Genomic DNA, 14,613 nt, shown 5'->3' on the forward strand with positions numbered 1-14,613 from the left:
TAAGAAAACCTGTATTGGAAAGCAAGAGATTTAATTAATTATCTATAATTTTAGATAGATGCTCAGTTACGATTTTACGTGTATAAATAAAAATATTATTATGAAAATTATGACTCAAAAGAAATCCTGTTGATGAATAACTGTGCCGATTCCAGAAATTTTTTTATACATATTTTAAACCTACATTTTCTACTAACTAACTTTGTACACACAAATACCGGTATTTCTTACGCGTCAAAAAAGGAAATAGAGCTATTAAACAAGGTTATGCAACTGATTCGCGTTTCGTGCATCATTTGGCAAAATTCCACATCGAAATCGATTGATTATGCTAAAAAGGCAGTAAATGAAGCACTCCTTAAATAGAGGTGCAATCCAAAATATTTAACCTCGACATCTATAACCATATAAATCTGTTGATATATGAAAAAAATATGACATACCTTCCATCCAGCCGAAGAGTTGCTGTCGCCTTTGTCCTTAAAGTACGGAACGTTCTGTACCATCCACTCGTAGATCTGCGACAAAGTCAATCTGCTGTCCTGTGACGAGGTGATGGCCTGAGTTATCAAGTCAGCATATGACAGATTCCCCCAGGCATTACGCCGAGATGAGTTTTTCTTCGATGCGGCCACCGAAGCCGGAGATGGTGTGGCGACACCGCCTATATGGGGAAAATATCATCAATTTTATTTCATAATACATTGAATTAAAAATACATAAATATATGACAGATATCATTAACGTCAGACAAAAGGCCATCGTCCGTTTAAAATGTTTCAGAACTCAGAGCAGCATCCTTATCGCGACTCTGTAAAGTGACACTAATCCGTGCCATTGTTGCATTTTTATATTTTATTTTACATGCATTATTAATTAATTAACTATAACAATTATCTAAGATTAACATTAATCGGTTCACTAATATCAGAATAATCTATAGATTAAATCGTATCACAATTTAATCTTAAGTATTTTTAAGGGCTTCGTTTGGTAACATCTTATTTTAAAGCAAATTTATAGATATACACAGTTATATTATTTTTTTGAAGAGTATGTATAAGATATTATCTATGAACTGAAGCAACTGGTTGTTTAATAATATGTACGACCTATGGTTGAATTTTAATTAATCATCACAATATTCATCCGTAAGATTCGAAAAATCAAGATAAACCTGATCTGTGATGATCGATCGGAATTATAATCATATGATAATCACCAAATCCGATCTTCCAGACACGATAGAAATTGTAAAACACTAAGATCCATATAGTCCAAGTCTTTCAGGCTAAAAGTCAGTGACTTATACTACTTGTATATCGGGCTAGTAATACATATTAATTTTATCTTAAAATCACGAATGTAGTTTTAACGATGAATTTGCCTAAAATCATTAATACATAATAAAAGCTTGCTACACATAATTCATAATTGATTATTATATTTTCATTTTCAATGTAATGACCCGTTTCCTGTGTGTAAAATGCAGGATTAAGTCCAGATCGCGTATAAAAATTTGTTATGCCATTGTCATTGCTCAACTAATAAGAAAATATGTATAGACATTTTTTGAATAACTTAAGCAGACGTATAGAGTATTACTTAAATTTATTTCAATATTATTATAATTTAAAATCTGCTTTATATATGTATAACTACTATTTTTCAGCTAAAATCTTAATATAAAATTTACAATTTTATATGTATTTAAATTTATTAACGATTTAAAATATATATAACAGATGATTTTCATCGCAAAATTATTCTACACGGAAGCTACCTTGAAATTTAACATCATTATAACTAGTTAATTAAAACAATTCAACAATGTAACGAGTTCCAAACTTCGTGCCGAAAACAAGCTCGTTATTTCATTAATTAATAATATTTTTATTTACGCGTATTGTATAAAAAATATAATGAAACATTTAATCAAATCGCTGACGTACAAATTCATGCGTTTTTGTATTCATACAAAAATGACCTTAGACATCATAAGAACGAGAATATTCAATCAGCTCGTCATAAGTTGGCATAAATAAATTTTTATTCGAATCTAAAAAAATGTGTGAAATTTATCGAACCATTTGGAAAATCCTTGACTTTTCTAAAATTTATGACGACGAGATTTTTTAAAGCTAAATGATTATTTAAAAAGATGATTAAATAACAAGGTTTTTTTTCATTTTGGCTTATATTATAAATTATGTTTTACCCTTAAAAATATTTACGATTAATATATAATGTGTGGCGTATTACCTTTTTAACGAAGAGCTCACGAACGATGATTTGATTTCATAATTTCTCACTGACACCAAATATGATCAATCTAATATAATATTTTTAATCAATTGCGATAAAAAGACTCTCCCAATCGCCAACTGCAAGATAAGTGCGTTCATATAAAACCTCTTATCGGTAACAGGTTGACCCGAAATTGTCCGATAGCAAAGCCATCCATAGTCATAAAATCTGAAACATAATGAAACTGACTCTGGCTGTTTGGTCGAATATCTCTTATCAGCCATAAAAGTGAAATGCTCGCGTTTGCGTAAAGTGAGTGCACACTATCGCTGGCGCTGCGTAACAGACAACGAAAGTTGATGTTCAATAAATTACAGATATAAATTTAAAAATACTCCGATTAAATATGTGACGCTTAAAACTTTAATGAATATACTGTTTAAAGATGGTGATTCGCAAAAGTTTAGTGTTTTAACATCAATAAAGGAAACACTCGTTTTGTATAATTATTTTTAATATAAATATTAAAAATATTTTTTTAAAACGAGTAAAACTATTATCTGATATTCTGAAACACAACAATATTATTTACGAATAAATATTTAGGATGAGATTAATAAACTATAACTTGGGCATTCTTCGAATAAAATAGATAATTATTGTAAATTGTTGACACAAAAAAATCTAGATCATTTAAGGGGACTGAATAAAAATCTTTATAACCAAAAAGGAGTATGGATAAATAGAGATCTTCGAAGATTGGTTCAAAACCAAATGAGTTCTAAAGTGAGAGATTTTTAAAAGGTAAGGATTACCACAGAAAGCAGAATTGTTCATAAATAATGCTTTTCTCATCCGAATAAAAGTATATTTAAAATAAACGACGGTTTTATAGTTGCAAAAATGTTAATGCCTAATGTTAGAAGTTTAATTCAACCAACGGACTAAGGTGTTAAATCATTAATGAAACTTGCTGAGAAAGATGATGGCTTGATCATTTTTTGGAATAAAAATGACGACATTTAATGTAATAAATACATGGAATAGAACAATCTTGTCAAAAGTAAAACCGGTACACTTGTTCGATCGTGAAAAAAGATTCTTCCTAACGTGGAAATATATTTATTAGATTCTAAAGAGGCTGAGGCAAGTGATATATCTGAAATATGCAGATTAATGGAAAATTTACATTACTTTGAAAATGTCGATCGATAAAAACTTCCAGGAGTGGTTTGATCACGATTGAAATGATTGGGGTTTTCAATGCTTGAATAATGCGGATATTGTTTCTATTTGTCAGTAACACAGAGGAAAAGGGGTGATAAAGAGGTTAAAAATAAAGAAGATACTAAAAATTTCATTATTCACAAAATGGCACTGGAAACTTTACTAGACGATATTGACCGAAAGAAATTCGAATATTACTAAATATATAAAAGCTTTATTGAAAAACAAAACAATGTATATTCGAAAATTATTTAAATATATATTTAAAAACAAACGAAAATTACAATTTTGAAAAAAATAAATATAAAATGATAACCTGTATTGTAAATATATTATATTAAACTATTTTAAGACCAAATAAAAACTAATAGTTCGGATTAACTGTGTTTTTCAAAATTTTCTTACGGTTAATTAAAATAATATGAAAAGTATAGCTTCATCACTTTCTTGAACAAATATTTAGGTTTACTATGGATATACAAAATATCATATTACTAAGATTATTTATTGTTTTATTCAATGGAGTTCAAATGTTAATATTCCATACATTTATTTACATTTTAAATGTGAATTTATTAGTTGTTCACATTCATATAACATTCTGCTTATTCACACTTCTTTCAACTTTCTTTTTATTTGTAATGCGATATGATCTTATCAGTAAGTCGCCAACGAGAATGGCACCCTTAATTGTTTATTTTAAAATGTATTTATTTAAACTTTTACTTTCTCTATTATGTAAGTATATTTACAGTTTATCGACATGCTTTCTAATACTACCCTTAATGTTTATTTTTTAATTTATTCGGGTCAATATCAAATCGCAACATCGGCATTTGCAATGTCGTGGGCGATTACCAAAAAGTAGATACGGATAGATGAGCTAAAATTCGTGTTACGTAGGACGTGTAAAAGCTACGAAATCGAGCTCCGTTATACGTCATTTATAAATTTAAATCACAAAACGAGATGAACGCACTTTGACAAATGGCGCAGCGCAGAGGTTGCATATTTAATCGGTCACGGAAGTGACGATTTTAGTGACCGGCGTCCGAGTTTACCCGCACCGATTAAATGAGTCAATTCTTGGCTCGAGCGCGACTTCAAGTTCACAGTGCTAATCTCAAAATTCTAAGTTCAGTTTAAAAACAACAAAAAAGTTCTGAATTCGTTGAATAACAACAAAAATAACAAGATTCCGGCATCAAGAGTGACCTCGAACCGCGCGAAAAAATACTTAATCTACACTTATTAGATAAACATGATATAATTCAATAAATTAGTTTACACTAGTATCCATTAAAAAAAATGAAAGTTTTATTTTCTAAATAGAAATAATTAGGGATATATTTTCTAAGCGTATATACACATAGTCATGGCCACTTGAGTAGATCAGGGCTGTTGTGTCATATTTGACATATTGATTTTTATTTATATAAAATACAAGTTTTCTGTTTTTAAGTAAATGATTAAAAATATCGGTTAGATCAGCATCTTTGTTTGCGGATTGAGGGCGTATCTTTTATCGTTAACATTTTCTTTACTGTGATGTACACTGAGTGTACATGTCATATTATAATGAGAATATCTCTATAAATATGTGCAATAAAAATCGGTATTCTTCTGCAATACACTTACATACAAAATTATATTTTCACAATTGATTATCGTTCACTAAAAATCTTAGAATTCAACTCATACTCTCGAAACTTTTGAGATTAAGTGGAGCTTCTCTCTACACGTAAACGATGTCTGCGAAAAAAATTTAAGATGCTCGGCTTTTTTATCCATCAGTTATTATGACACTTTAATTTAGCATTATTAAAAAAGAATTTATAATTTAAATCCTCGAATAATTGAATATCTCTCTTGATCATAAAGTTCTTAAAATGTTCTATACATACTTTTAAAAGAGGTTATTTGGTTATTATCCGTTTTTTAATCCCAGTGCCTTTCTTTTAGGAGCGATGGGTTAGGATTCGCTGAGTTCTTGCAGAAAGTTATACGTATTAGCATTTCTTCAAAGTAGTCAAGGGCGGTGTCAATGATTTAACTTTTCTCGAGAAATTTAGTTTTGGGTTTTAGAACGACTTCGAAAATCACTAAAGTATCACAGTCTTAATTAATTTTAAATAAATAATATCACAATTGTTACATTTTATTAAATTGTTTTGACTTTGACTATGTATATATAGGTTATTTCGTAACATTATCTATATATCTTTGGATTTTACATTACAAATTTTTACATGTACACTGAGTTTACATCACCGAAAACTACGGAATTTTTCGTTTTGTATTGAAAATATTAATCTAAATATAAATTTTGAATGGGTTCTGTACTATTTTAAAATATGCGCAGATAAATATTTTTAAAAAACAAGCACTCCTTGTAACACCGGAAAGTTTGTAAATTGGTATATTTGCCAAAATGCTTGCAAAATGCATTTATACCGATGATTTTAGTACTTAAAATTGAATTATATATCTTAGGCATATAGTGAAAAATATATAATATAAAAAAGACAAAAGTTGGCTTTATCTTTCTTCCAGAATATATCAGACTTCTCCCCTTAATTTAATCAAGCACTTCAGAAATCATCTTGAAAATGAGCATAGAGAAACATTGTATGTATTTCTCAAAGTTTTCTGTCTCTCCATCTCATCAATACAATTTTACATACATTACATATTTTAAAAAGATATGTAAATGCAAATCTTAAGATAATAATATAGTTTTTTATCTTCGTTAAATAACTATCCAAGCACGTTAAAAAAAAAAGATTATTGCTTTTACCAATCAACGTAAAAGTCGATATGTTTAAATGTTAATTTTACTCAATTGCTAAGATATTTGTCGAAGAAAAAACTATCGAGTTCTTAAGTTTCGTGAATCCGTGGAAATTACCACAACACAAACCAACCCTCAACGTTATGCTGCTGAGGAATATGAATCCATTCAAAATTCGCAATGAAAAGCGGTTGGTTGTAAAACCATTGAACACATTTGATTGAGGCAGCAATTCTGATGCTCATCTAAAAAAGGCAATTGATCAATGCAATAAACGTTGACACGAGAGATGAATGATTCTCTCGTGGTCATATCACAAGCGAAAGTTAATATATAAACAACTTAAAAACGATTTTTATGATGAAAAGTTTAAGCGCCCAGCTATGGTTTAAGAATAGTATTTTATTTAGTAGGTATTTATCTCATGGAAAACCGCGTATGTTTGCATATTAAGATCGCAATTCATTACTTCTGACTTTTATTTATGATGATATTATGTAAGAACAGGATAAAAGCATTCATTAACTTAGATAATATTACCAATGGTTATAAATTTAAATGAGCAATATATAAAATAATTGTTTCATAAAACGAATTGTTTGTACATTACTGTTGGACAGATTAGGTGCGAGCGAAATTGGTTAAAACAGTGAACACCTTATGAATAACTCTTTGCAACAAATCCTTTTTTACATTAATGCACAAACAATTTGTTTTATGGAACAAAGTATTTATTTTAATGCACATATCTCTTTATACAATTCCCTGCTAAATAGCAACCTAAATTAATATGCATGAAGGTAAAGGACATAAATAATTGTTACAATATTAATTTAATATATTTGTTTATTCTGGACTGTAATGTGCATTTGTGAATATCATAAAACGAATAGATCGTCGAGGGGAAATCAGAGTTGAACGATTTATTACTATATAAATATTTTAATACGAGTTTTTAAGGTGGAATTAAAATAATAATACAAACGACCATGACCCGTAAACGCGTTAAAATAGATAGGACAACTCATTTTCTTCGTAAAAAAATCACAACGACCTCGCAAGGTAATGTACCGAATGTCATAACAATACAAACGCACTGGGAGAGCCGCTATATTATTTTTTTAGGCGCTCGCTGGCACGACTTTCAATGTCGTTCGCGAAAAGAGAAAAATGCTGTAAATATTTCTGGTGTAGAGTGAGTGAAAAAAATCCAGAATTCCACCTTATTTCGACGTTTCGAGCACAAATTATTGCTCGAAACATCGAATGGAAAGAAAAAAGCGAAGACCTCTCGCCTGCGAATCAGTGGCACTCTGCCAGATCTGGGAGTTAAAAACGTAACACCAGATTTTGAATACTAAATTGTACTTTTTTTCAGCTGGCGAAATGCCTCACGCCGGCCAAGGAGGTGACTAAAGATACCTATGGATGCAGAACTCGTCCAGAGCACTGGCAGGATCCCGAGGACGTCAATTACCAATTACTACGCCCAAAGTTTGGCACAGGTCTCTCAGGGTTTTTGACCCGCAGCGATTGGTTGAGATGCAAAAATAAATCGAAACACTAATGGATTTTTTTAGAGTGGACAAGTGTAGTGATAAATTTTAGGTAACTTTAAAATATGCAAAATCATAAACAATGAAAGCTTAAACAACTATACAAAAGCACCAAGGAGACATATTAATTAACTAGATATATAAAACTTCATGAATAAATCTCTCGATTATTAATACTCACTAAAAAGATACATAAATCCGGAATTTCTGTAGTATGACGGTCATCTTTATATTACTACTGAGGTCATGTTACTCTGACAGTATAAGTTATTAGTACTAACAATAATATACTATTACCTAACAGAATAATATCAATGTTATTTCCTTGCCCATTTAAAAAAAATTAAATGTTGGTTTTTCAAATTTCCCTATTATTTCCAAATTTTCCAGTTTATTTACAAATAAATAGAGTAATTTAATTAGGTGATACAAGAGTAAAAACTGCGAACAATGTGATCTCTATAACTATAAAACCAAGGAAGATACATCATAGGGAATCACTACATTTTACCCTACACCATATGAAATTTCCATATTAAACATAAATGTAAATATCTATTTAACATGTAGAAAATATAATATTTACACTAGTTGTTTATACGTCAACAAAAACAGCCTATCTCTAAATACTAAATAAGTTAGGCCAGAATAGTAATATCAAGGCATGTGCCAGAATTACACATTTGAACGATTTTTTTGACAGCACGTACTCGGTTCCGAGAAATGCTACTATTTTTAATATTAACACAGAACATTCGAGTATATAATGATATAAAATTAAATAATAGATATACTATTAAAGACACTTATACATATATTTTAAAATAAAATGGTCAGAAATATTAAAAATAAATGTTCAGTTAATAATTATGTAACTTTTTCACAAACGGTTAGTAAAGCTCCGATTGCGACTTTTTAAGACTATAAATATAATTCTTGAGCGTTATGTTAAAATACCAATATTTTATCAAAACATTACTAACCATATAGTTTTAAACCTTATTTTTAATATTAAAAAAAGACCTTTAAATAATTAGTTACCAGTAAATATACTTACTGGCCGCTAAAAAACTATCCGAAGCCAGGTGGTATTATGTATTAGGTATGCTACACTAAGGCACAACAGTACCTTAAAATAAGCGCCGCATTTGCAACATTCACCAAAGTGAAGAAGCGTTCAATATTTTTTTGTTTTAGAGAAGAATGGACTAGAATGTTTAAAAGTGGCGTGGTTTTCGAATCAATGGAAATTCCACACAAGGCCAACTAGAAAAGATTGTGCTGACTCTCTTTCGAGATGGTTAAGATACCGTATTTGATATTTTTACATCTTCAATGCTTAAAGACATCATGGGGGGAAAGAGGTCATACGAGAGGTGCAGCAGTCAGTGAACGAGTAGCTGCAGTTTAAACTAATTATTTTACCAAGTATCTATGAACTTTTAGAGCATCGGAAAATATATTGAATATCACGGATAATACATAGGGCATCGTTGTCCTTTTATAAATAAATACGTTAGGTTTATAATTAACTTTGTAAATAAATTCAAAAAGTTACCATGTTATTAAACGTTTTATTTTTTTATTTATTAATATAAAAAAGTAGTTAAGCAGATATCAAACCAATTTAAATCTTTTAAAATAAATATATAAACAAGTGTTTAACGTATTTTTTCAACTTGAGAATAAGAAGTGTAAATAGTGCTTTTAAAAATGACAGAAGAAACGTAAACTGTTATATAGGTTTATATTCATGATGTTATTATATAATACGTATACATTTTTATCAGCGCATATTTTTTATTGGATTAAATAAAAAAAAATGGTTTATTATCACACTTAATTGTAGCAAACACGTGTATCTCGTCATCTCAAGGTTCCGAGAGTTTTTTTCTTTTAAAGAATGGAATTCATGTATAGTTGAACTATAAAATCCACAAAATTAAAAACTTACATTTTTAAACAATATAACTACATTAAGTAATTAAATAAAAATATGTTCATATGTAATTTTCTCGTATGATTTTACGACATATTTTCCAGTTTGAATTAAGAAATTATATTTTCTCACGATTGAAACTGGACTACATTTATACGTGCTACTAATTTTCTTCAATTGATAAAATTTTCTTTTCAAATGGCTATGATTTGATTAATCAAAATTAACATTCAGATAACATTATACTCTCTTTTGTGAGCTATTTAAGCATATAATTCAGATACAAGATTAAATATTAGACATATCAATAAAAAATTTATAAATTGATTCGATTTTCATATAAAAAAAAAAGATTTTTTTTAATTGATAATTTTAATAACAAGAAATAAATTTGTGTTTTACTTTTATAAGACATTTTTAATATATTATTGTAATATATATTTATTTAAAAAAAAAAATTGTATTAAAAATATTTTTGCATTGTTATCACAATGTAAAACTACACGATGATTTATAATACGTTATTTTTTTCTACTTTAGCTTTAATCAAATGTCAGGGTACAAATGTATATTCTTAAGAAAATAAAAATATATAATCACAATAAAGTCATCATGCTACAAATGTTTTAGATTCGATATTATTTAAAGCATTATACTTAAAAATACTAATAAGAACATAATAATGATTTTAAGTGAAAATTATTTAGCTCATTAATCGTTAACTTTACAGAAAGAATAAAATACTGTTAGGTTTACTTTAAATCATTGAAATATAATATTTATGGTACTTTTGTATCTGGTGAATTTATTTAATATTTTTATAGAACATGGATCAGAATGATTAAACTGGTATTACTAGATATTTTTACTCAAATTGAAGTTGACCAATTTACACATAAAATCAATAATATATAATGAGCTAATATTATTAATAAATAGCAATGTGTCAATTGGGTGACACTCTGATCTCTCAATATTTATACATATTCTGGAGAACCTCCAGAATATGTCGGTAGATTATTAACACAAAAATCGTTTATAACTTACAGCTACTATAAAGCTTTTTGATTCTAGAGGGAGGGTTGTTAATATTGTAACTCCAAAAACATCAATGTATTTTCTCTGATTATCACCAGAAGATTCCAAAATCACCCTCATCTAAATTGTTTTTAAATGTATCTATAAATATAAGAACGAACGGTTTTTATAAACAATTTTTTATCGAGTTGTTCTGAACAAAATAAAAATAAAACATTCAGATTCAGATATTTTAATTATATGTACTAGGTACAATTAATAAAAACGATTAAAGGTTGTATTTCGAGGCAAATGTTCGCTATTTTTGAGAAGTAAGATTTATGTAGTACATCAGAATGATAGTATTATAGCTATTTTCACGCAGAAGTAGAAAGCAATTATTTGTATAATTTTTTTCATATCGTGGAAATATTTAAACATTAAAACTAAGCTCTGCTAAATTTGTACATGTATGTATATACGGCATAGCATCTTTCCATAGAAAACGATTTAGTATTTGTTACGTGTGATGATTTTAATGGTATGTTTGCCATAATCATGGACTGAAGTTAGCAGTTTAGCAGTTAAGTTAAATAGCAAAAAAGACCAACATCAGACTGACTACGTGCATACAAAATCTTCATCCCTGCTCAAACGTATTCTGTATTTCTGATTAAAACACCGTCGCCTAAGCTGTGAGAGAATTCCACCGCGCAGGGAGAATTATATTAAAATTTGATTAAAACATACTATTACATCAATAATGCATTTTTTAAATTAGTTTATAAAATATTAGTTTATTTTGCTTAAAATATTTAATGCGTGTTATTTAGTAGTCAATTTTCAGCACATAAAATTTTTCCTCATACTTGCAAAAAATGACATTTGCTTAATCCAAATAAGCCAAAGATTAAATAATATAATCATTTTGGAGTCATTGCTATTTTAATTATTATGTTTTGTTGACCGGTAAATGTTCGAGGAAGTCGGATCAAAATGTTTGTTTATCTAAACTCCTATCGTCGGTCTTATATTATCAAACAATGTTTTCCGAGTATGAATCAGAAATCCTTGTCTCTTTTATCACTACATGCTCTGAATGCAGCTGATAATTTAGCACATTTAGATTACTACTTGTGTTTAAAACTTTAACGGTTATTTACTATTTAAAAATATTTGTAAAAAAAAGACACTAGGGTGCAAATACAGAAAAAAAAACCGTACTCCTTCTATAATAATATATTGTATGATTTTTTCAATGTATATGTCATTTTAATATCGTTTTAAAGTTTAGATTTTAGTTTATATTTTGCTCACATTTAATTTAGTTTCAATTATAATTTTGCGTCAAATTAGGTTAGTGAATAAAAAGTGGGTAATGGGAGTTAAAAAAAGAAGCAAAACTGCTCATAAACTAAGCAATGCTTTTGTTGTGGATACGTACTGTACAATGGTGATTATTGAGATTTTTTGCAATATACTCATGTAATGTTGTATCTAATAGTATAATACTGCATTTTTTGTATGAGTGAAAAATGGGTGGTACAGCAGAAACTACTCGCGTTCGGTACAACGGTGGTGAAAAACGAGAGCCTTAAAGAATGAGAAGACTTTGACTTTTATTTTATAACGATAAACTGAATGCGTGAGTTGAATTAGAACAATAAGCTTTACTAATTCAAGGTTTGGACCGTTTATAATTGATAATAAAAAATCATAAAAGCTTGTCAAATGGGTACCGCACGAAGTAAATGAAAACCAAATTTATTATATTGTAACGTACGATGAAAAGTACATATTTTAAAACAGGTACGATTTAACATGGAATTATTTTAAGAGATATGTGCATATAAATAAATACTTTGTTACATAAAACGAACTGTTTGTGCATTTATGTTAGGTAAAAATGTTATGGAACAATTATTTTATATATTGTTCATTTTAATTGACTTATTTTAAAACAGGAAGCGATCTGCACTATGTTTCGACAGAAAAAAACACCAAAGCATTTTGCAATAAAATTGTGGTAGTCTGCGCTTGGTATATTTAGCGGGTAACCGAAAGAAACAGAACTGTGACAAAACAGAACCAGCTAAAAAATAGATTTAAAATTAATTTCATATTGGCAACTAATTATTTTATAAGAAAATAATTATATAAATGATTACTTTAGTGGATTTAATAAATTATTAGTATTCATTAATCAGTTGCCATGTGATCAGTTACTGTTAAATCCTGTACTCAAATATCGAATTTTGGTTACTTTCCTGTTTTTGGGATCAATTTTTTTTAAATAGTTATTAATTTGTTTATATATTTTACTAATTTCATATTTATCACTTTTAAAGCCAACGTTAACCTGTTTACATTTTAAAACGAATTTATGTAGCAAAACATTGCTTTAAAATTTACACAGAGCGGCAGCGAGCGAGTGTTAGTCAGAACAGCAAATACCCCGTGAATAACTACCTGAACCGAATCTACTTAAAACATTTAATTTTTATTTATGTATAAATAAATAATAATAAAAAAAATTATAATATAATAAATTCGACTCTCGATAACAGGAAAGAGCGACACAAAATGTTTAGATTATGTTTGGGTTTGAACAGCAAATGGACGTTTCGCAACAGTCAATAGTTTAAAAACTAACTATTTATTGTAATTTTCGATCATCATAAATACCGATTTAATTACTCATAATTTTATTAAAATACTGATTATTTATTTTAATAACTGATCACTTCAAACGTTAAAAGTAAAACGTTGTTTTATTACATAAATCTGTTTTAAAATTTAAACGGGTTAGGTGTGAACGAGAGGATGCGTACAAGTGTTGCTCAGAACTGTGAATGACCCCATGAATAACTCTCTGCAACAAATCTACTTGAAACATGTAATTTTTAATTATATATAAATCAGTAAATATATAAGCAAACGAATAAATATTTTTTATAATAAATTCGACTCCCGATAAGAGGAAAGTACCGAATTTTATTTTAAAAAATAGTTGTAGGGCGACACAAAATGTTTAGAATGCACGCGTGGTTAGGTTTGGGTTTAAACAGCAAATGGACGTTTCGCAACCGTCAATAATTTAAAAATTTAATTGTCGATCATCATACATATATTAAATGCCGATAAATTTGTTTTAATTACTCAGCATTTGATTTAAATACTGATTATTTAATTTAATAACTGGTCACTTCCAAACGTTAAAAGTAAAACGTGTAAAGTTTAAAAAATGTATTTTTTAATTATATATAAATAAATGAAAAGTATAAACAAATGAACAAATATTTTTTTAGAATAAATTTGACATCCAATAAGTGAAAAGTACGGAATTTTGTTTTAAAAAATAGCTACAAGACGATACAAAATTAATGTTTAAAACGTACGTGTCGTTTAGGTTAGGTTCGGGTTCGAACAACAAATACGCGTTTCGCAACTGTCAATAGTTTAAAAACCAAACATTTAATGTAATTTTCATTTTATTTAAATACTGATTATTTATTTCATTTTTTAATTGATGATCTATGGAATTATTTACTTATCAAATAACTTGTCATGGTTCTATTTTACACAGTTCTGTTATAAAATGAGACAATGGGCTATAAAATGTAAAGCTTTTTAAGCATTTAAGTATGTATCTTACAATACATTCTCCTAGCTGCACCAGAATTGCTAAGGCAATAAGTTAATAAATAATTTTGCACATAAAGGTGTCATTTTGTTGTTAATCAAATATGATGGATAGATTTACGTTACACAGTTTTGTTACACTTTTTCCGAACGTTGCGGGGTAGTTGCGAACGTTGCGAGTTGGCTCGGGAACG

General features: G+C 28.4%; 1 protein-coding gene across 1 annotated transcript in view; it reads right to left on the reverse strand.

The window, feature by feature from the left end:
* The window catches only part of LOC148236565 (forkhead box protein O-like), a 209,569-nt gene that overhangs the window by 194,355 nt on the left and 601 nt on the right, over positions 1-14,613 (reverse strand). Inside the window, 1 exon segment of the mRNA XM_088183262.1 lies at positions 444-664. Coding sequence (XP_088039388.1) covers positions 444-664 — 221 coding nt within the window.

The sequence above is a fragment of the Plectrocnemia conspersa genome, unplaced genomic scaffold (assembly GCF_051122295.1).
Source record: "Plectrocnemia conspersa isolate PC_06_02 unplaced genomic scaffold, ASM5112229v1 ptg000003l, whole genome shotgun sequence".
NCBI classification, from domain to species: domain Eukaryota; kingdom Metazoa; phylum Arthropoda; class Insecta; order Trichoptera; family Polycentropodidae; genus Plectrocnemia; species Plectrocnemia conspersa.